The sequence below is a fragment of the Antechinus flavipes genome, chromosome 1 (genome assembly GCF_016432865.1).
Source record: "Antechinus flavipes isolate AdamAnt ecotype Samford, QLD, Australia chromosome 1, AdamAnt_v2, whole genome shotgun sequence".
NCBI lineage: Eukaryota > Metazoa > Chordata > Mammalia > Dasyuromorphia > Dasyuridae > Antechinus > Antechinus flavipes.
In genome coordinates, this window is record NC_067398.1 from 493,025,061 (window position 1) to 493,049,200 (window position 24,140).

Consider the following 24,140-nt stretch of genomic DNA (forward strand, 5'->3'; position numbering starts at 1 on the left):
CATCTTCTCATATGGGAGATCCCAGTATGGAAACTTTCTCCACCAACACAAATCACAACCTATTTATAACTTGGTAGATAAGTCCTGGGGAGTTTCTTGAAGCACAAGGTCACATAGAAATTAAGTGTTAGGACTGGAGCCCAAATCTTCCTGACTTCAATTCCACATATCCACTAAACATACCAGTGCTATTTATCTATCTGTCTTTTTCTCTCTGTCTCTGTTTCTGTGTCTTTCTCTTTTTCTGTCTCTCTCTCTCTTTTTCTTTGTCTCTCTGTGTCTGTCTGTCTTTTTCTTTCCTCCCCTTTGTCTGTCTGTCTCTCTGTCTCTCTCTCCCTACTTTCTCCTTCCCTTCTTTTTCCATTCTCTGTACTCTTCCACAACTCTCTGTCTGTCTCTGTCTCTATCTAATTTCTTGTTTCTTTCTCATTTCTTTTTTTCCCCCTCTTTCTATAAAATTTTTCTCATGGTTCACAGAATCCCTTTAAATATTTTTAAATGATAAAGAGAACAGGGCTTAAGACAGAAAAGCAGCATGGCACAAGTCCTAGGTTGAAGGAGGCAGAGCTACAAACCAAGTCATCAGTATGAGAACTCCTGAAGTGCATGTTTTATCTTAATATCCAAGTTAGCAACTCTCTGGGAATATTTCTCCCTCTCTCTCTCTCTCTTGTCCAGCTCCTTCTGTGTTGTGGCTGGTTTGCATTTGTGTTTGGAGTGCCAGGCGGGTTTAATGAAGTTATTCTTTTATAAATTTTGCAACACTGAAGCAAGCGTGAGGGCTTTAAATTAGAATAAGTGCCACTTCTGTATGGCAGGTTCCTTTGAGGACTGATTAGAATCAGGCCTCCTGTTGCCTGCCCCTTTATACGTGGCAACATTGCTGTGTGTACTTGTTTATAGCTTACCTTTGAATGTGCATGAGTATGCACTGTGGCAGGCTGCATTGCCCTCTGTTAGTCAAGATTCTGCCTTTCTTCCAGGATCAAGTTAAATACTTCACTTTAAAGAGTTTTTTTAATTATGTTGCTTTATTGTAATGAATTAAAATTAACTTGGAGTAGCAAATTATATAAGAATGTAAGGGTTATAGATTAGTCTCACCATAGCTACAGCACATCTTTGAAGAATGAAAGTGCTATTTGTCAGATGCCTCTGAGCCTCGTGGGATGGAGATGGGGTGTAGGGGGAACCAGTCTCTGTGGAGGGGAGATCACTGAAACACTCTCTCTACCTCAGTGATCATGAGATTTTAAGTAATATTCTACTTACCCAGCAAAATGAAAGAGTGAAGGGAACCTCCCATAAAGATGAGAAAGGAAAGTCACTCAAGATACAAGTCAAAATCTATCCTCAAAAGTTTGAAATCAGGCCAGTGAAGAGAGGAGGAGGAGAAGAAGGAAGTGGTGGAGGCGTATGTAGTTCTTTATGACCTATGTAAAAACTGCGATTGGAGGAAAGTTGTGGAAGTAGGGGGAAGGACAAGAATCTAGATTATATTATTAGACTTTATAACCTGAATAGATTCAATAAAGAATAAGAAAAAAAGACAGATAAACAAGGACTAACTCAAGGAATTTTGCCTTTTCTTTCCTTTTTTTTCTGTGCATGTGGGAACCTGATCAAGGTAAAAAATTAAGTTTTCCCAGGAAAAAAAAGAGGAACCCCCTTTTCCAAGGAAAAGAACATTCTTTTGCCAAATCTCTTGTGATTTAATAGGGACTGGCCAATTAAGAGTAGAGCATATGCAGGCTATTTACAGTTTTTTGGAGGGACCTTCTTTGGATTTAAAATAGGATCTATTAGTAAGGTTGGACTGTATCAGGAAAAAATACTAATCTATGGAGAAATGTACCTCTGGAGAGATGGAAGAATCAGGATGATGTTATCCTTCCATTAAATTTCTTAACAAATTTTTGCCTATAAAACCCATGCATGTATATGACTGTATTTCTTCCTCTGGAGAATATACATTTTCTCATCTCAGGCACAGAAGTCCATGAATGCACATAAAAATGGAGCTATAGGCTCCCCCATTTGCAGAGGTCTGAGAGGAGGATATATTGAATCCCAGCATTCCTTTTTGTTTACTTTCCCTAAAGTCAATGAACTCTTGGGCAGGTGCTTCTTTGATGATTTATAACTTGTTTGACTAATTTCTAATGTGTTTTCCTCCCAGAGTGTGGGGCAGTACTTCTAATAGAAAAATACTAATATGGTATACTTCTTACACACTCTCAAGAAATCATTTTTCACGATTACCACCAGTAATTTTGTTTAAAAGCATCCTCCTCCATAGGACTATGGAAAACTGGAAGGAGTCTTTTTCTTCTTCCCTTAAAGGTTGCCCTTTGCATATAAATTACAACTCTGTGCTCCCCCATTCTAATGGGATGACCTTTTGGATCCACTGGACAAGAGTTTAAATCCTAAGCCCACTAGTCAGTTTTTAAATCAATGTCTTCCATGCTCCAGAAGTTCATATTCAAAGGGCATGATAGATATGGCTTAGGTATTGGAGGTCTGAGGATGTGTCTAAGTACCAGGCACCCAAAATACCCTCCTGCCTAAAAAAGCAGTAGTGAGCTTATCTCAGTAGCTACCCATTAATAGAGACCCACAGGGATTCACAGTCTAAGAGAACGGGGAAGAACAGAAAATGTGGAGCGTTTTCAACAGGACATTCCTGACCAATTATCAATTTAAGCTTCCATTATTTGTCACTAATTACTACATGAGGCTGTTAAATATTTAGCAGGAGTTTGTTTAATTGGGTTTGACGATAGAGGAGACTGGCTGAACATGGCTGGAGCACCAGGAGTCAGTCAGTTCTGTGTACTCGGAGCTTGACAGAGAGGAAATTTGTATTCGCATAAGATGAACACATCTCAGTGTCAGACAAGATTTTTTATTCTGTTCCTTGCGCAGTTTTATTTATCTTTAAGGTATCTAAAATTAGAGCACGAAGAAGGGGGCACTACTCATGGATGTAAAATTGTAAGGAGGTCATTCTTAACCTTGTTTACAGATGTTCTAGTTTAGAAAGCACCAGTGTGATAAATTAAACATTACAAGGGGAAAAATTAAAGCATAGCAACAACTGGCACATGAACACATCTGTGTGTAAAATGCTGACTTAATTCCTGAATATCTTATTAGATAGCATTTCCTATCAAAGCCTGCCATTCTCCTCTGTTATTCCTCTACTCTTTTATATTATTCATCTGTGCAGATGGTTTAGAATTCAGTTCCTTCATTGCTTCATGACCTTTTGAACAGTTTAGTTTTAGGGTTCTATTGACTGGTCAGTGAAAATGGACACCCACAGACAGAATAATTCATTTTGCTACTTTCTTTAAAACAAACAAAAATGCCTCTATAAAACTTTTGTTCTCTTAATGGATTTCCAAATGGCTGTATGTAGTTTTTTTTTCTAGTTAGAATATTATTTTTAACCCCGTTTAATGGACTCTGGTGTATGCTATATTCTATTCCAAATGGCCAAAGCCATTGCTAAGAGTTTTATAACCAGGGCAAGTACCACAAAATATTCCTGAAGCAAGAAATGTTACCTGAGTCCTCAACTGATGTTGTTGGAGAATGTGAGAAGAGGGGAAACAAAAAGTAGTGAAAGAGCTCACTCCAACCTGACACCTGGTACCTTCCTATCTTACCTAATTATTCTTGCTAATTAGGTTTGAAGTTCTTGTTTTTTTGCTTCTGAAGAACTGCCAAGTGCTCTCAGTGTCCTTTAAATCCAGCACCCAGGAGCAAAGGCCTGATTGCCTTGCCCTAGTTACAGATCTGTAAATAGCACACTTCAGGACTAGGATAGTATGCAAAATGCTTCTCATACAGAGACAGGGCAGCTTGTGCCTGAAAGTTTACTACTGCCTTTATTTATAAATTTTAAAAAGAAGTGAAAATACTACTTACTACCTCCATAAATCCCTCTTTCCACCTATGACTCGTTTATAACATCTACCCATTTTGTATATTTGCTTACTTTCTTATCACAGTACAGATATTGTCATTCTACCAACCAACATTAATTAAATAATTAGTTATTGTGAAAGCATCTGAATACTCATTTGCATAATACATGAGCCAGTAAAGCCCATCAGATTTTGTTGCTTTTACTGCTGTGCTGACACCCATGGAAGATTTTCCACAATAGCTCTGGCACAATAGATAAAGCTCTAGCTTGGGTGCTAATAGACCTGAATTTTAGTCCAGGATTTGTTACTATCTAATTGTGTGACTTTGGGTTACTAAGTGCAACCCTTTGGGTCTCAGTTTCCTCAGCTATAAAATGAGGTGATGAAAATAAATGATGCCAAATTTCTTCCCATCTCCAAAGTGATTCTATGATTATTATAATTTTATTATTATAAGCTATTACTTAGGAATATGTTGTTGGCATTCCCAGTTGAAACAGAAAGGGAATTTTTCTGTAGCCCTTCAGAATATCATAGATTTAGAGCTAGAAATTATTTTTGAGGTCATTGAGTCTAAATCCTCTCATTTCATAGTTTATGAAACTGAGGCACAGAGAGATTTAATGACTTTTCTAAATTCACATGCCACTAAATGTCTGAAATGGAATTTAAACTCCGTTTTAACTCCAAGTCTAACATTAAATACATTATGCCACCTCCTTTCCTTAAAATTACACATTTATTTCCCTAATTGCAACCTCAGTTTCCAGTTTAATATGTGATATTTTCTCCCATGTCTAAAATTTTAAGGTCTTTGTGGCTCAGTAAAAAAGAGTACTGAATTTTAGAGGCAAGAATGTAGGTTTGAATTCTGACTTTACCACTTCTCCCTGGGAGACCTTGGGCAGGGCTACCTCTCTAAGCCTCAATTTGCTCCTCAGCAAATTGAGAGATTTTTATTCTATGACCTCAGAGGTCCTTTGCAGTTCTATGTCTGTGATTCCACATTCATCCGTTCCACTTTTAATGTATCAAATCTGGCTCATTAAAAAGTTTCATTTTGTATAAAAATAAAATGTTTGAGGAGATTAAACTATTCTACAGTTAGACATAAATCTAACTCCCCTTTGTACTATATCCCTTCCCCCCAACATCTCTACCCAAAAGGTCTTTTTCAACAGTTCTCAAGGCATGACTAAATTACCTCACCCCATACTCCCATCCCTGAAGAATAAAACAACTAAGAGTAGATTTAAAAATAACATGTCAGGGTATGGAGGACTGCAGACCATTCTGAAAGGGTTTTCATTTCTTTGGAGATTGACCAACCACTGTTATTTTTAGTTATGTAGTGCTTCTGTCTTTGGAGGCTAAATTGAGAACAATTATTCAATCATCAATATAACATTTATTTAGTGACTACTGTATTCCTATCACCGTGGTAACTGTGGAAAAGGATGCAAAGTTGAAGAAGACACAGATCCTGCAGTCATGAGAGCTTATCATCTGGTAGAGCGGAGACTCATACAAAAGGGATGCCCTTGTCCAAGAGAGAATCTGAGAAGTCAGTGGGATACAAAGTATTATATTAGTTCTAAGGAGGGAAGAAGCACTTCTGATAGGTTAGACTAGAAAATGTATTGTATTACAAGTAGGATTTAACCTGTACCTTGTAAAATAGGGATTAAATTGGTGAGAAGGGAGGAGAAAAGCATTCCCTACAGAGGCATGGAAAAGCACCCTATATTAAAACCATAGGATGGGTATGGAGATGAATGAATAGAAAACTTTGGTTAACTTGTAGGGAAAATAAAAGCATAAAAAGGAGTAGTGAAAGAACCAGTTGAAAGATATGATGGGACTCAACACTGGAAAGCCATGGATGTCAGAATAATGTATCTTTTCACTACAATTCATAATCATTATGCTCATTTTCTCTCTCTAATTCATGTTTGTTTGGTTGGTTTTATATCAGCTACATATTAGGTCATTTACACCAAACCCGCATCCTAGTATCCCTTTGCCTTTAGGTACAGCTTTTCAGCATCAGTAAACCCACTCATCTCAGTTCCCCCCAGGATCTCTCCAATCCAATATGCACAGAACCCACCTGGTCACTAAACTTGGTTATTTTGTTCCTGGTAGTTATTTGGCAACATGACATAATGAAGTCAACCTTATAGTCTGGAAAACTTGGGTTCAAGTCTCACCTCAGATATATACTGAATGGATAAGTCCAGGCAAGCCACTTCTCAATACTCTAGGGCTGGGTATCTCTCTGACAGCAGATTTCAATACAAGTATGATCATGTGCTGGTACAGGAACTTTCCCCAAAACCTGTGCCCATGAAAATATGGATTTGATTTTTGTTATTTTTTTTCTCACGCTACTTACTATAAAACACACTCCAGAAAATCATGTTTAGAACTTGGAAATTAAGTGATATCATTTTGGGTAGCATTTGTAGAGAGAACAGAAGTGGAAAGTGCTTTATTTGACTCTTTCCTGGGCTAATATGTGTAGGATTTAAGTTCTCAATTGCTCAGAGTATCCACATCATAGAAGGCACAGGCTCTCTTTGTTTGGGCCCTGAAATATAAGCACTTTCCCCTGAACAGAAACTTTTATATATATAATTTTACTTGGCATAGGCCCACCCTAGATGACCCAATAGTTCTTCTTTTCTAAACCTGTTATCTAGGTAATTTAAGATGGATCTTAAGGGAACAGAATTTTTTTTCCCAGTGAGGCTTATTAGAATGTGGAATGGTTTCCCAAGGGAAGTGATGGAAGGCCTGCTGCCAGTCATTTAAAACTGGACTAGAGAATAAACTTCAAGAAACAATTCTGTGCTAACAGAGAGACAAATTGGACAACCTAATAGTCTTTTTCTGTCCTTAATTTCTTGTATTGTTTGATAATTTTTCTTCTGATGATACCTTTTCACCCTTCACTTGAGTGTGTGTCATCTGGCAAGTATTTTGAGATGTCAACTCAAGCCCATGTGAACTGTTAAACGTCAAAAGAAAATGTATCAGTGTCTCCCCTAAATTCATGGTAATGACATTACTACATGAAAAAATAAAAAGGAAATTCTGTCAGTGCAAACATGATCATAAATGCAACATTTTTGGCATTAAATACAGTGGCAAAAGAATTCAATGGCAAGATGAGTTTCTAAAATGTCATTGCAGTGTCAAAACAGAAGAATAGAACCTCTTCCTGCTTAATCTCTGGTTAAGTGGAAGTTTCCAGGCAACTTCCCCTGCCTCTCAAAAACCGTCCTCACCCATGTGCTTTTGCTATTCTGAGAGCACATCAGATAATTGTGTCACATTTGTCTTTTCAGGAATCTTTTCACTGATCACATTCACATTTTCTATCTCCTATGAATACATTTCTAACTTACTAATGTAATATGGTACCACCACTGAGAATGACTAGGGAGCCCTCAGTGGAACTGTACAACAAAGTGGGCTCTCCCAAGACTCTGTAGTCTTGTGTTACAAATGCCATAGTAGCTAGAAATTAAAGGTGGAGGATTAATAATAATGTTATTGTAGTTACTATTACCTGAGCCATACCCAAGATAGGCTGACTAGAGCCTTGCCCCAGGGCACCAGAATTTAGAGGGAGCAAAAATATATGTGAACTCCTTCAATAACTGGAAGCCACTATGGTGGTATAGAGTCACTCCACTAGCATTTGTAGATTGTTTTTTCAATAGCATTGATTATTATTTTCACAACATCTTTAAATGGCAGTGCTAGAGCCTGAAGCAATTCACCTTTAACTAACCCAAAGTGGTGAGTAGTTTTGAGATTGTGTGGGCTTTGAAAACCAATAAATGATTTCACTGAAATCCCAACAACCTTATTAAAGTTTTTAAAGGCTACACTTGATTCCATGACAATTTCTTCCCCAACTCAGGAAAAACCATGTGTCCTGTCAACCATTAGCTGTAGACAGAAAACTATTATGCTAGGAAAGAAGTTTGGAATAAAAGGGATAGGGGGTGGAGATATAGAAAATCTTGATTAGAAAGTATAATTTAATAGAACATGTATTGAACCAAATGTATTGATTAATGCAGAAGATATAGTACTTATATTGATTCAAACCAGAGATTTAGTACTAAAAGCTGTAAGCCAAAAAAGCTGTTGCAGATTGCTACAAAAGTCAGTTTAATGCTGTCCTTGAGAATGCCTTCACAAAGAAATTCTTCTAATGTTTGAGGACTAGGTAGAATGCGGTATATGTCAGTTTGATCCCGGAGGGTTTTATTTTGTACTCTAATAGCTGTTACGAGCCTACATTATATCCAAGGAGTAATTTTCCTTAGGGGTGCCCAGCTCGCTTTGTGTCAATATTCTAGCATTTTAAGTCACGTACAGTATATGCTTCTGGGAACAGTGCAGGAGCCAGCCAGACTCATAATGGTCTGCATTCATTAATAAAGGCAGAAGCTTCTGTCCCTCCATTGCCCACTACAGGGATGCCTCCCTGGCCTTCCGGGACCCGTACAGACACATTTAAAGAAAGCTTTATTTTGAGTGGGCAGGAGATGAAATGCAGGACTTGCAGGCATTTCCTAAGTCAGCTATATGCCCGAGCACAGGGGTGACCTTAATGGGTCAAAGAAGAATGCAGGTCAAAAGACTTATTATCCAGCCTGTTGGAAACCAATTGCTTTTGTTTAAAAAAAAAAAAAAAAAAAGCAGTGGTGCTTAAAGGTTGATGGTAATGTAGAATCCTATTTTACAGCCTGCCGACTGTGTGTACACTGTAATGTGCTTTTAGAAAAATAAAAGCATAAAGATTATCCATAATGTTTACAGATCCTACACAAATGATAATATAGAGTATAACATAATGAGTTAATCAGTGATGATTGATTACTGATGTTTGTGTTCTTCAACTCAAGAAAAAATAACATGCTGCTGGGGTGCTGTCACCATCTGTTGAAAGGAGCATCCACATTTAATCTTGATATTTCTTTATTTGTTCCCTCATTGTATTGTTTCAGAGGTACAATTGCCTTCTATTTCATCTGGTTTAAGAGCATCTCATTTGGATCGAACAACTACACCTTGAATCAGGAGCACTAATGGGATAGTGAATTAGAGATTGCTTATTTGGAGTAGTTTCATTGGTTTGGTTTGGTTTTTTTACATACAATTATGTTGCTTATTTTTGCTTTATTTTAAAAGAATTCCTGTTTGTTTTTGTTTGTTTGTTTGTGTTTTGTCTAATACAAATGCACATAGGTCATTTCTTCTCCCTTACCAAATCATCCAATGAGTACCATCTCTGAAGCAAAAAGCCTTTTTAGAACTTAACCTTCAAAGGCTACTTTTTAAAATATTAATATACTGAATATAATATTAATGTAGTTACTATTATCTGAGTTGTAACTAGGATAGGATGACTAGAGCCTTGCCTCAGGGTACCAAAATTTAGAGAGAGCAAAAATATAAAATGTGAACTCCTTCAGTAGCTAGAAGCCACTATAGTAACTAATTCTCCTTCCCATGGAATTGAATTAATGGTGTTTCTCTCCTCCCCTCTCCCAATTGGAGTATAGGGAGGGGATGTTAGGGCAGGAGAGGAGGAGGAAAAAAGAACAGATCTATAATTTAACCAATGTAGGGAATTCTGGCTAATGAAAACATATGCATCAACGCATCTATGCATCTATTCTGAAATTTGTAGGCTTAAAAGATTATCTGGGGTATTGAGAATTTAAGTGACTTTATCCATAGTGACTCAACCAAGGCCTTGAATTCTTCTTGTCTCCCTGACTCTAGGGCCAGCTTTCTAGCTACTAAATCATACGACCTCTCAGTAATTATTTAACTATTTCTTTTATTATTTTCATAACCAGAAGTTACAAAGATGCTATAAAGGAGTTTTGTGTTGCCTGTCCTGAGTTTGCCCTAGATAAGGCCTCTTTTTAAACCACTGGCCATTTTATACAGGTGACAAAATATCTAGATATTGTTCAGTTTTTTCCTTGCCATTTTGCGGAAGTCAGTAATAAACTATAAAATCTAGCCAAGACATTATTCTTATCAGGAGCCTTATTAAAGGGGGGATAACCTAAGAGCATAGTGTTAGAGGAGATAACCTAACTAAGCTTGTCAACTCTTAGAAGTCATATTACCCAGATTTCTGCATCCATGCAATGCTGGCTGTTTTGGGGAGATCCAAAGCTTAAAATAGTATAACATGCTATAGTAAATTGCATGTATTGGTTGTATGAAAGTAGAATCATCAGGATGGACATTTACAGTAGAAAGATGATGGGCTACTTTGTTCATATTTCAAAAATTCACGCAAACATATGTGTGTGTATTCTGGTTTGCATTTTAAGTAGAAATAAACAATTTCACTGTTAGATGTGGTCAGATCTCAGAAAGAGGCTGAATTAGTCATCTGTTGCAGTGCCAAGTATGAAAGAGAAATTTGAACTTCATTAAAAAAACAACTGGATCTCATGTTTTAAAAGAAATACATTGTGATACAAAGAATGTTTTGTGCTTCTCAGCTGTCTTTAGCTTTTTGGAGCTGAACTTCACACTTACAGCAAAAACAATAAAGGAAAGATTCTTCCAAATGGGGTGTTAGCACCTTTACAGGAAAAAGTGTTTTTTGAAACTTTCTGCCATTAAAGCATAATCTTTAAATGGATCTTCTTTTGAAGGTGTGTTGTGGGTTTGATTTTTTTTTAGCACCCCACCCCCTGAAAACATAACTGGGATTAATGGTTTGCAATTTTCAGTTACTTAGACATGGGGTCTCCAGTGGATGGCTTTTTGCAGCATTGAATATGGCTCTCTGTGGGATTACAGTTCTCTTCTTCCTACTTCCTTTTCTATCCTAACCCCCCATCTCTGTCGATGTTGCACTGATGTACTTCTCGATTATGTAAAACACTCTTTCCCTTCATTGGAACAGACTTTTTTTTTTTCCCTTTCTCTCTCTCTCTCTCTCATAACCTGTCATTGCATTAAAGTGCTTTGGGGACTGTGAATTGCTGTGTAAAATTGGTGAGATTACCCACTGCTTTGTTCTGTAGCAACCAATGTGGTGGTTTCCTCAGGACCCAGAGCTGAAAACCACTGTGCTGAGAAGGCTGCTCTTTGATGCCCTGGCCAGTGTTATTCTCCTTCTCTCCTAGACCTCCAGTGTCTCTAGGCTGGTTTGTGGCAGTGGCGAGGGCAAGGGTGCCCATGTATTTTCTCTTCCTTCTTCCCTTCCTTTGTTCCCACCCTCTCATTCTGGCTGGCTAGATGTTTCCTTCTTTTATCTTTATCATTTACTTCTTTGGAATCATCTGTTTTTGTGTTGCCAAATTGGAGGTTGATATCAAGCTTCTTTTTGTCCCTCCACATAGTGCAGAGATGACCTTCAAAACCCAGAAATCCCCATGAGACATAAATATATAATAAGAAAGGACATCTAAGGTCAGCTGGTCCAACCTGCTCATTCTAATAGGTACGGGAATCAAAGCCCAGAGTGTTGAATGACTTGGGGTAGATCACAAAGTTCATAAATAGCAGAGCCAAGATTCCCACATATAGATCCACGAGCTCCTAATCCAGCACTGTCATCTGTAGCCAGTGCCTGGAAGATTCTCCATGGGTCATTACATTAAGAGTAGAAATAACATTGCATTGAGAACACATGGGGAACACAGCCCTACTTCAACTCCCATTATGAAGGAATTTTTTTTAGGTCTGACTTTTATCTACCATCTCTTTTCACTGACATCTCTTCAAATAATTTGCATGTTTAATCAGTGTTTAAGTTTCTTCTACTTGCTTTGCTGGTTTGTTGTGGTGGCAATATGGAAGAATGTACATAGAAAAACCATGTGTGAATATTTCTGTTCCAAGATAGCTATTCATCAATTTTTTTTATGTCAACTTTCTCATGTGGAGGAGCCCTTATGTTTTAGTTTATGAAAGCTTGAGTTATTTATCGAGAAGGTAGTTTTCTCACATTGTTTCACCGATATTTACAGCTCAGAAGCACTCATTAACAATTAGCCTATCTCTAGATTACTATGAAAACCTTGCTTCCTTGTGAGAGTAACAATATGGGATTAACATAGTGAAGTATACAGAATAAGATTGAATCTGGAGGGGCAGCTAGAAGATGCAGTGGAAGACACTTCAGGGCACCAACCCTGAAGTCAGGGGAACCTGAGTTCAAATCTAACCTCAGACACTTGTGAGCTGTGTGACCTTCAGCAAGTCATTTAACCCCAATTGCCTCATCAAAAAAAAAAAAAAAACACACACACACAATCTAACACAATTTCTTTTTTGAAAGAATCTTTTTATATTTTTGTTTCTCTCTATATCATAGTATAGCTCAATCATATCAGATATATGATTCTACTTTTGTTCAGTTATTTTTCAGTCTTATCTGACTCTTCCTGGCCCCATTTGGAGTTTTCTTGGCAAAGATAATGGAATCATTTGCCATTTCCCTGTCATGCTCATTTTACAGATGAGGAACTGAAGCAAAGAGGGTTGAGTGACTTGCCCAAGGTCATATAGCTAGCAAGTATGTAAGGCTGGATTAAATTTAGGAAGATTGGTCTTCACTAATTCCAAGTCCAACTCTCTATTTATTGTGCCATCTAACTTGATGATCTACTATTATACCATTAATTCAAAGATGAATTTAAATTCCAGCCCCGCTATTTACTACATGTGATCTTAGAGAAGTAATTTTCCCATCACCGAGCCTCAATTTCCTTATTTGTAAAATTAGGTTTACTAATCTCTCACAACCCTATAACTTTTTGACCTATCTGGTTAGTCAATATAATAACTCACCTCCTTTGATTTTAAAGGATTTCTGATATACAGTGGGAGGAATACTGACTGAAGTCTGAAATTCTAACGTCAAAAGCCTCTGATGCTTACTCTCTATGTGATCTTGAGCCAATCACTGAGCTTTCCTCAGTTTTCTCATCTATGAATCATGAAATTGGACAATATAGTCACTGTGCATCTGTCCATCCTAGATCTACAGTCCTATGAGATGATTGCATACTAAAAAATCCAGAGAAGAATGCATGTAATTTTCTTTTTAATCCCTAGAGTACTGTTAAGTTTGAAGGATCTTTTCTGGGTATGAGAACATTGTAATAATCAAAAATCCCTACATTAAGAGGTATTCCTTTTTGACTTGGAATGTGGAACTGACATAAAATTTGTCCCTTTCATTAGGGAGAAATACATTTCTTCCAAATTATCTTACTACTCTAGTTGCTTTGTTATTGAGTCATTTTAGTCACATTTGACATTTGGGTCCTCACTTGGGGTTTTCTTAGCAAAGCTTCTGGAGTAGTTTGCCATTTTCTACTCCAGATCATTTTTTACAGATGAGGAAACTGAGGCAAATGGGGCAAATTGACTTGCCCACAGTCACACAGCTACAAGTGTCTCTGAAACCAGATTTGAACTCAAAAAAACAAATCTTCAGGGCAGCTATGTGGTACAGTGGATAGAGCATCAGCTCTGAAGTCAGGACCTGAGTTCAGATCTGTTCTCAGACAACTAACACTTCCTAGCTGTGTGACCCTGGGCAAGTCACCTAACTCCAATTGCCTCAGTAAAACAAACAAACAAACAAACAAATAAATAATGAATCTTCCTGATTCTTTGCCTGGCACTCTACTCACTGCACTACCTAGCTTCTCCCAATATTCTAGCTATGGAATCCCAATTCTTTCACACTGATTTTCTTAGTATTTATATTTTTTGTTTAATCTTCAAATCACTCTGTGGAATCATAAGATCAGAAGATTTAGAGTTGGAAGGTAAAAAAAAATAAAAATTAATTAAATTTAAATAAATAAAAACTAGAGTTGGAGGATAATTTAGACCATTCTGTCCTAAGCTATACATTTTATGTGTAAGAAAACTGAGGCCAGAGTAGTTAAATGGTTTGGCTACATTAGTGAAGGACTAGGCTGGGATTTGAAGCCAACTTTCCTAATTCCAAATCTAGTCCTCTTTCCAATTTACCATGCTTGCCTCCCTGAAGTATTCAATTTCGTTTCATTCTCTCTAACAGGAATTTATTTAGTGCCTAGTATATTCCAGGAACTATGCTGGCTACTAGAGTTACAAATACAATAACAAAATATATTCTGCCATCAAGGATCTTATTGTCTACTAGAGGAAGAAAGTATTACCAAAGTTATGACTCTTTATACAGTAATATAGTCCAATTCTCAGATCTTGCCCAAGTAGAATATGATTAAAAATCTGATTGTTTCACAAGAATGAGTTCTCAAGAATTCATTGGTTTTAGAAGGATAATGATTAAGTATTTAAGGATTAAAGAGCCCTTGGGTACCCTTGATGTTTTGTTTTTTTTTTTTTTAATTTGTTTGTTTTTATATATAAGTGGAAAGAATTGTTTGTTTAGCAAAATTCCTTAAATACTTTGTATGTGTGAAACATCATACTAACTGCTAAAGGGGATTCAATAAGCCATGAGCTCTGCCCTCAGGGAGCTTACAGTCTAGTTTGGGATAAATCACATGAGTAAATAATGACAATATGAAATTATACATAAGTACATAAGACCTCAAATAGTTGATATTATTATAGTAGAGATGGGGAAAGAAAAATGCACATTTTGACACAGGTTGCAGTATGAATAAATGCCCAAAGAAGAATATTGTGTATGGGATGAGCCACAAGTAGTCCATTTTATCTCTATTGTATTAAATACCGATGAGAGTAATCTGAGATAAGATTAGAAAGGAATGGTGATGCTAAATTATGAAAAGTCTTGAATGTAAAGTCAAAGAATTTCAACTTTTCCTAGTTGGCAGTAGGAAGCCATGCAATAAGTCATTTCACAGTTTTCTGAAGGATAATTTGGAAAGACGAAAAGCAATAAGAATGGTGAGGATGTAATTAAAATAGTGGTGAGTGATAGTAAGCTACTGGATGGGCTTCCCACAATCAGTGGTAGCTATAGAGAAGAGCTCTAACAATACCAAAAGAAATTGTAGAGGGAAGTAATGAGGAAAATAGAAAAATAAAATAGTAATACCAGAATTTTCAAATTGATTGTCACTGATATGTGATTAATGAGTAATATGAATAATATGATTTTGATGTCACTGATAGAAACAAGAAACTCAAGATGGGAAGTAGGTTTTGAAAGAAAACTAATACCCTCAATATTCTATTTGAATTATCATTAAGGGTCATGTCTGGACATCTAGGGAACAATGGAAAGAGAATTCATATGGAATTGGAGAACCTGATTTCAATCTGGATCAGTTACTACCTATGTGATCTTGAGCAATCTCTCTGGCCCACTTTTCCTCATCTCCAAAATGACAGCGGTATCAAACCATCCTGTCCAATTCTTGGTGTGGTTATAATATATATGTACATTGTACTTAAAAATCCCATACTCCTGTAGTACAGCAACTGTGACAAAGTCAATTTGTTATTCTGTGTTTCCCTATATCTAAATCAATATCCAGTAGCTCACCTTGTTTCCCAAACCCTGGTCTCCGTCTCTGTGTCTAAAGATCTTGAGAATAATAAAAACTGTTAGCTTGTAGGAGTAAATGTTTAGAGCCCTTATAGACTTAGCTCTAAGTAAGCTTATTCTCTTTAATCCATGGTCCACTCAGCTGCTAAGATAATTTTCCCAAAGCACAGATCTCTCCATGTCAACTCCTACTCAATAAACTCCAGTGGCTCCCTATCACCTGCAGAATCCAAGTCCTTTGTCTGGCATTTCCAGCTCTCCACCACCTGATCCCTTCTTACCTGTCCCAGGCCCTCTAGCTACTAGCGCCTTCTCTCAGATTTCTTTGTATGTATCCTAGCATCTCTTTATTTTCATGTTGTCTTGTCTATTCAACGTGAGCTCCTTGAGAACAGAGACTGTGTTTGACCCTTTTGGTATCTCTAGTGCTTAGCACAGTGCGTGGCAGACACAGTAAGAACTTAATAAATGATTGTTGACTGCCAAATACAGATACTTTACTACAGGAGAGAAAAGCATATAATCAACAGAAATCATAATATGTCACATTTTTATAGCAGTTCACAGGAAAAAAGAGCAATTTCCTGACAATAACCTTGTGAGGTAGATAGTCCAAGAATTGTTTTCTCTATTTTACAAGCAGGGAAAGCTAAGATTCATGGAGGGTAAATTACTTTTTTAAGGTCACACAGCTAGTCTCTAGTTTCTGATTCCAATACCACTGTCTTTCCATTATGCCATATTGTTTTCCTGTACTTATACACACAACTGCAAACAGGTTTTAAGGGAAAAAGATGGATCAATTGGGTTTGGGTTCATGGCACAGACAATGAATTGGAGTAGGTGGATGGGGGGGGGGGTAAGATAGTCAGCAAAGACTTCTTTGAGGAAGTGGTCCATAAACTGCAATTTAAAACAGAAAGTTGTGGAAATTTAAAAAGCATAGAATATTCAGAATATCTTTAAGTAACAGTGTTCTGTTTCTTTTCATGTATTTAGAACATAGGAGGTAGCTGGGTGGCTCAATGGTAAAGCACTAGAATAAAATCAAAAAGACCGGAGTTCAAATTTGGCTCAGACACTAGTTGTGTGACCCTAGCAAGCCACTTAGCCTCTGTTTACCTTAATCTTCTGAAAAATAAAATGGCAAACCACTACAGTATCCTTGCCAAGAAAACCTCAAAGGGTCACAAGGATCAGACATAATTTAACAACATTGGGAACATAGAGCCAGAAGATACTTCAAAGGTCATTTAACTCAAGCTCATCATTTGACAGATGAGAAAAATGAGTCCTATATAAATGAACCGACTTGCCTAAAGTGATAGAAATAAATGCAAATAGTAGAGATGGGATTTGAATGGAGGTCCTTAGACTCCAAAGTCAATGTTTTTTGTACAGTACTATGCTATCTCTACATTAGGCAGATTAAAAAAAATTAATTAATGGAAATAGTCACAATCCAGGAATATAATGGTCAGTTTTCTTTTTGCACAATATGAATGTATTTCCTGGTGTCTGGACAAGTCACCTACTTTTTTAAAGCACTAACTTAACTATATGACCCTGGACAAATGACATCATCTCTCAAATCCTTTAGAAAACTCCCAAATTCAAAGTAATAAATCAGAGCATCTTGTATTACCAGAAGGGAGTCCTCTAAGCTGTTCCCTCTCCCTCGTACTCAGATCCCTAACTAGTGAAATCACAGACAAATAAAGAAACCCAACAAAGCTGAAATATACTTGTGAAATGGGTCAGTGAGATAGCTGGTCCTGGGGTCAGAAAAATCTAAATTCAAATCTGGATTCATATACTTCCAACAGTGTGGCACTGGACAAATCACGAATTGCCTCAATTTTCCTCATCTATAAAGTGGGAGTGATAATAATAGCTGCTACCTCTTAGGTATGATGTGAGAATCAAATGGGATAATAATTATAAAGCACCTGGCACATAGTAGGCACCATATAAATGTTAGCTCTTACTATGATTATTATAAAACAGACATATTAAAGTAAAATAATGTATGCTTTTTTTCTCTTTAATTTTTTTTTCTCTCTCTTTTTTTTTTTCTTCCAGAACCATACGATGACCCAACACAGCAGTTAGTGCAAGGCCTGTCTCTTGAGGACAATTTCTTTTGTGGCACAAAAAGGGAACATGTTTTACTCTTTGCACGAAACCTTCATTGTTAATGTATATTATTCAGAAACCTTGTATTGTATCATAAGACTTGTATTATCAAAACTGTTGGATGTTCATGTGTTTGAACTTTTGAGTACCGGATAGACTTGTATATAAAGTGTTGCACATGTATTATGTTGTCTGATACTAAAATGGTCTTATAAAGACAAGTGGACTTGGGCCCTATTCAAGCAAGATTAAAAAAAAATGCAAGCAAAAAGGCTTAAGTGGAAGTATTGCTTTCAAGGAAGAAGAATCCAAAATAACTGAGTTTCTACATCACAGCTATGTTGGGGCTTCTTTTTCTGTATACTTAGGTCTGGAATCTCTCTTTTTGGTATTTCAACCATTGAACCCAAGACTATTTTTTATTGCTGAAAATTCTTGCAAACCGTGAAGAGATTTTCTCACAGAGCAGAAACCCACAACTGAATAAGGCCCATATATATATATTTGTAAGCCTTGCGATATGACAGATAGCATTATCATATATGCAATAGTTGTTATGTAGATTGTCAAAGAAACTTTTTTTTCCTGGATACCATTTGAAGCTTTTGAGTGTTCAAAATTTTCCTTAATGATTTCACACAGCCAAATTCTTGAATCAGTTGAACTAACCTGTATGTTATTGTTATTAATGTTTACTCTGCGGTCTGAACCTGGAGATTACTGGAATTGTTTTCCAAGAGGAAATAAATTCAGTTTACCATTATGTATGAGTGTATCTGTGTTTTCTTTTCCCCCCAGTTACTCTACCATTAAAAACCTAATTGGTTGCACCCTTGGATAGGAAACCTGCTCTTGAGAGACTATCTCAGGCACTGTTCTGCTGCTGTACATTATAACCTCAATCATTTTTAACCTCACATGGGGCCAAATTCAGCTGGGAGCATTTCCATCATGTTACATAGGATAAGAATCAGACCCGATATACTTCAGCTCATCGAGATCCTAACAGGTCACATTGTACTTGAAAATTCTGACATCACAGATGGATGAGATGGCTGTTTTCTGCATAATTTGCAGCCCAATTCGTATCATGCTGTGCAAATCTGAACTCAAAGTAGATCGCTGCAATTTGAGAGGCAGTTTGGCTCATGTGTATTTAAGGAGCAGCCCTGTTCATACAATAGACAAAGCACAGAAATGGGAGTCAGATGGTTAGGAGTTCTAGGCCTGACACTGGCTGCCAATGTGATTTTGTCCAAGTGGCTTTATCTTCTAGACTCAGTTCACCCAGCCATAAATCCAGGATGATGACAGAAACAGTATGTTCATGAATCATGCCCCATTCCCCCCTACTGATGGTATTCTGGGGAAATGGTTAATAACGTGAATGGGAGCTGCACAGTCAGAGTTTAGCTGAAAGGAAATATGCAAGGTATAGATTGAATCCTTGCATATGTGTCCGATTGGAAAAGTCCAAATTGGTCGGAACAACCTTGTTTTTCCTTCTGACCTCATCCTGGGGAACAGTGAGAAGACTTAATATTAAAAAACAGCTCTCATTCAGAATTAATCCTGCTGCCTCTAATTCCCTTCTGAGGACTTTGGTCTCAATTATTCATGGCATTATCATCACAAAGCAGAGGGAAAGAAAGCAGATGCCCACCATGTGCCAGCCACTGTATTAAGCACTTTAAAAAAATTATCTCTTTTGATCCTCATAATAACCCTATGAAGTTAACTCCTATTTTGTAGATAAGGAAACTGAGGCAGACAGACATTAAGTGACTTGTCCAAGGTCACATAGGTAGTAAATGTCTGAGGCTGCTTTTGAACTTGGATCTTCTTGAATCCTGACTCAGTGCTCTATCCACTGGATTACTTTATTGTCTTGAAAGGTCCTGTGTGGAGGATCAGAATCAATTCACTATTCCAAACCTCAGTTTCCTTATTTTAAAAAAATGAGAATAATAACCTACATTCTGAGCTTGATAGTGGAAAAAGTACTATCTAAGCTGTCAGATTTTAAGTAAATTCAATTTGTTATAATTTTGATTCTCCAATAACACCCAATGAATACTGTGAAACATTTTTTGATAAGCAAGCAGAAATTCTCATGGCATCTTTCAGAACAGGGAAACCAAGGCACAAACTGTCATTCCACTTAACCACTGGTACAGCTGCTATTCTTTCTTGGTAATCAATATGGATTTCAAAGAAAACTAGTTGTGGAATCAAAGAACATTCATGGATTCATGTATCTGTTCTGACACTTTCTAAGTGAATGATCTTAGAAAAGTCACTCTCCCTCTAATTTTATCTGTAAAATGAGTAGGTTGGACTTGGTGGCCTTTATGGTCTAAACCCATCCCTGGCATCTGATGATGAAACCTGGGGTATCATTGACCTTAAGGATAAACTCATTGCAACTTCAAGTCGGTGGAAAAATTTAAATATTAATAACCAGCTATATCACTGACATGTTACTTAGCTCTTAAAAACTAAAGTTTGAACCCAGTTTTAAATCCATTTAGGAAACAACTATTTCATAGTGATTAAAGTATGTATAACTGAGCGGTTTCACCAATGTATCTCATATATATGCATACATAGATTTAGCTTTTTAAAGCTAGTGAAACCTACATCTATACATTCCACAATGGATTGTCAGCATGCTATTTAATTAAAAAGCTTTTTCACTGGCAACATAAATAATGAAGCATGCTGAGAATATGCTGCAAGTGCATTCATAATTAAAATACTCAGCTATATTTAAAAAAATTAAAATCTCTGGTCTATTCAAGATTTTGCATTTAAAATGAATAGCCACACTCCATCATGGTTTTTTTTAAAAAAGCTTTAAAACTTATGATTACTAATGAGTGGGTTGTATTTTACAAAAAAGATGTAAGTCGTTCTGTATTCTCTATGAAAGCAGGTGATGGTGGATAGGTCTTGAGTTACCTTTGACAGCATCTCTTTACAAACAGAGGGATAAGACTGCCAAGTAAACCCCAGGAAGTTAGAATGATTAGGAAGTCCCATAGCCTTATGTTTGTAACAGTTGGGGTGTGGGAGAGTCACATGACTAAACATAGTGCTGTTGCAATATGCTAACAACTCAGATCTAATCACAGAAAGAAGGTTCCAGGATTTGCCACTTTTACAGAGAATCCTACAATAGGCAATTTGGAACAGTTGATAAGAGTTGATAAATGGTCTTGAAGCCAGAAAAACTGTTCCATTCCTGATTCTGACACATACTATGGTATGACTTTGGACAGGTCAGTTAATTGTTGAGAAAGTGTCTACTTCATTGTTAGAGGGATTTCATCATTAGGACCATTCACAGTTGAACCTTTAAAGTTTATCCAATACCATTCTTTTATTTCACAGATAAGGAATCTGAGACCCAAAGTAATCAGTTAGTGTGGCCCAAGTTATCTCATTTCTATATATCTTTCAGATTTGTAAGGTCCTTTCTCTTTTCCAACTCAGTACAAGAATTTTTCAAGAATTTTTAGACTTTATTAAGGCCCAGAGCAATGAAAGACATACTTAGTGCTAAAGAGCTTACTTACGGCAGAGATCTCTCGTCTTCCTGTCTCCCTGTCTAGCCTTCTTTCCAAAATACTACTATCTATTCCCCATGTGTTGCCAATTCTCTTATAAATATGATAAATATTTTGGAGACAAGAGAGTTCTCACCCTTTAGGATTCTGTTTTCTGTGGGTGATTAGCCTGATAGTCTCTAAAGTATTTTCATTTTTTTTCTATTGCCCCATTTGGGCAGGATATTCTTGAATCTCCAAGAAAAAAAATTAATTCAGAAAGTTGGATACCGTGGCAGAACGTATGGCTCTCCATTTACCCAGAGCTCCAAAGGCCAGGTCCTCTTACCATCTATCTCATGGACAGGGAAGGAGCATGCATGGAAGGTAATGAGAACTCCACTCATGTGAGGGAGAGGGATGATTTAGAGTAAAGTGGCTCAGCATGGGTTGCTGGCAGAGCCCCTGCCTGCCACCCAGGCCCACTTGGCACTTCCCCTTGGGCCTCTATCTCAGAGGGATGAGGAGTAGCCACAGCTATCTCGGCCAGATTCCACAGTAATGAAGTCAGCTGTCAGCTCCTTGGGAGGACAAGATACAGAGCCCCTTTATTTCCAAGCAGGTGTTGCAGCACATTAAAGGTTGAATTCCATCTTGTGCTCACATCCTGAGTGAGCCAGTTTGCAGGCGAGCACAGTTCCTTCTGCAAAGAGGGAAACTTGGCAATGGTAGGGACTGAGTACTTAAATGGCAATCAACTTCTGGCTCATATCAATTAATTCCTTCATGGACTTTTGCCTAAGTATAGCATCTTGAATTCCCAGCTGTGGAGTATATGAAAAACAGCCCGAACAATATACACACAATCTGTGGGAGTGCATTCCATGAGGCTGGTGGGGAAGCGATTCTTTCCCAGTGTACCACATGGGTGCTAGTAATAGTTGATCTACTATATCACCTACAGAAGACTCTGGTTCTCTGATCTTCTGTGACACTCCTGTAAAATTCACAAGCAGTTTGGTTAAATAGGTCATGAGCGCATCCTTAGTATCTACACATAGGCCAAATTTCACTTTATCCAAAATAAGAGGCAGTGTTGCTTAGTGAATAGGATGCAAAGAGCTGAACTGGTTTCAGATTCTAAAATCTTACTTAAATATTACTAGCTGTGAAATCCTGGCAACTTAATAAATCTCTCAGTTCTTCATTTTCTTCATCAGGAAGGAAGGGAGGAAGGAAGGAAGGGAAGAAGGAAGGAAGGAAGAAAGGGAGAGAAGGAGGGAAGGAAGGAAGGAAGGAAAGAAGGAAGGGAGGGAGGGAGGAAAGAAGGGAGGAAGGGAGGAAGGAAGGAAGGAAGAAAGGGAGAGAGAGAGGGAAGGAAGAAAGGGAGAGAGGGAGGGAAGGAAGGGAGAGAGGGAAGGAGAAGAAAAGAAAAAAGAAAGGAAGGAAGGAAGAAGAAAAGAGGAAAGAAAGAAGAAAAGAAAAAAGGAAGAAAGAGCTGAATAGGGAAATGCCAAAACGCTTCAGTATATTTGCCAAGAAAACCCCACATGGACTTAAACAACTCAACAACAAAATGAAGTTTGGTGGCTAAAAAGGTCATTTCTAAGAAGATATAAATCTATCATTTTAAGATTTCTGCCTTCTCAAAAACCTCAGTTTCCACATTGATTTCTGTGTATCCCAAAAACAAGTTGACCATGTAGCCTTAAGACATAACGAGTGATAGAAAATGAGAGAAGTATTTTATTATCCCTATGGGATGCAGAGTTACCTTGAAAGCAATGTGGAACTTTCTTCCCATCCCTTCAGAATCTCCCATGTGTAGACAAGCATTTCTTGCTTTACAGAAGCTCTATTTACAAAGCTTCAAACAAAGGTGAAGATTTGGAAATTAGTTAGTACATCTAATCAATACAGGCTGAATAAGAGGCAAAAATATCCACTTTGAGGTCTGAATGACCTTATAACTAATGATTTGGTTTTGCTCTTTCTGTTGGTTGAATTTATTGCCTAATCTCCCTCTAAACTTGGGGATTGATAAATCTCCTCTATACCAATTTTTAAAAAATAAGCTTTTGTTAAATGCTTGCAATATGAAAGGCAGTGAGTTGAAGGATGCAAAGACAAAGTGAAAAATAATCTCTATCCTCAAGGAGTTTACATTCTTTTGTATAAACACAGCCAGAAAAAAATTAAGTTACCTAGCATGATTTCCCCATCATCCTTCCTCTCCATCTCAGAATATTTCTTCTAAACTTTCATCTTTCTCTTCTGTCACAGAAGAAAAGGTTACTCTCTTTCTTTCAGTAATGCCATCATTGCCCTGTTCCCTTTTTCATTTCCTTCCAAGTCCTTTATTATCATAAATATTCAGAGAACTTAAAGTAGAATGCCATGGATTGGATCAAACATTGTCATGGGCCTTTCCCATTAGAAAGCCCTTGGTAATTCTGGCTCCAAGATAGTCCAGAACATCTGATCCATACTGTATAAATGCCTATACCTAGCATTATTAGTCTTTCACTTTCCAGTGGCTTTTTCCTTAGGAGCTTTAACAATCAAAGATCTTCCCTTCTCTTGAAGAATTCTTACATTGATTCTATTGCCCTTTAAATTGTTTAGTTTTTTCTTTTTGTTTTCCATCAAATTTTTCCAACCCATCATCTCAATTTCTTCACCACCCACTATTCCTCAACCTTGAGAAATGTGGTAATTATCTTCACTATTCTTTCCAAACTGCTAAGATAATGGTAACTAGTGATGTCCCAATCATCATTCCAATCACTTTTCCTCAATGTTTATTCTTCTTGACCACTTTGCAATATTAGAAATATTAGAAAAAAATAGACTTTAGCCAGTCACTGAATTCTATATTTTTTTCTATAATTCTATATATTCTATATATATTTCCCTCTCTCATCCATCTCACCCTTTCTGTTTCCATTGTAATCCTCCATGCCCCACATGTTCAAA

General features: G+C 37.2%; 1 protein-coding gene across 4 annotated transcripts in view; it reads left to right on the plus strand.

Annotated features, from left to right (window-relative positions):
- Positions 1–18,379, plus strand: part of ZNF521 (zinc finger protein 521) — a 348,951-nt gene extending 330,572 nt beyond the window's left edge. For all 4 annotated transcript variants that reach the window (XM_051970319.1, XM_051970322.1, XM_051970320.1 and 1 more), the window contains one exon: positions 17,563–18,379. In XM_051970319.1, coding sequence (XP_051826279.1) covers positions 17,563–17,592 — 30 coding nt within the window. In that variant the 3' untranslated portion in view covers positions 17,593–18,379. The remainder of the gene's footprint in view (positions 1–17,562) is intronic.
- The last annotated feature ends 5,761 nt before the right edge of the window (positions 18,380–24,140 follow it).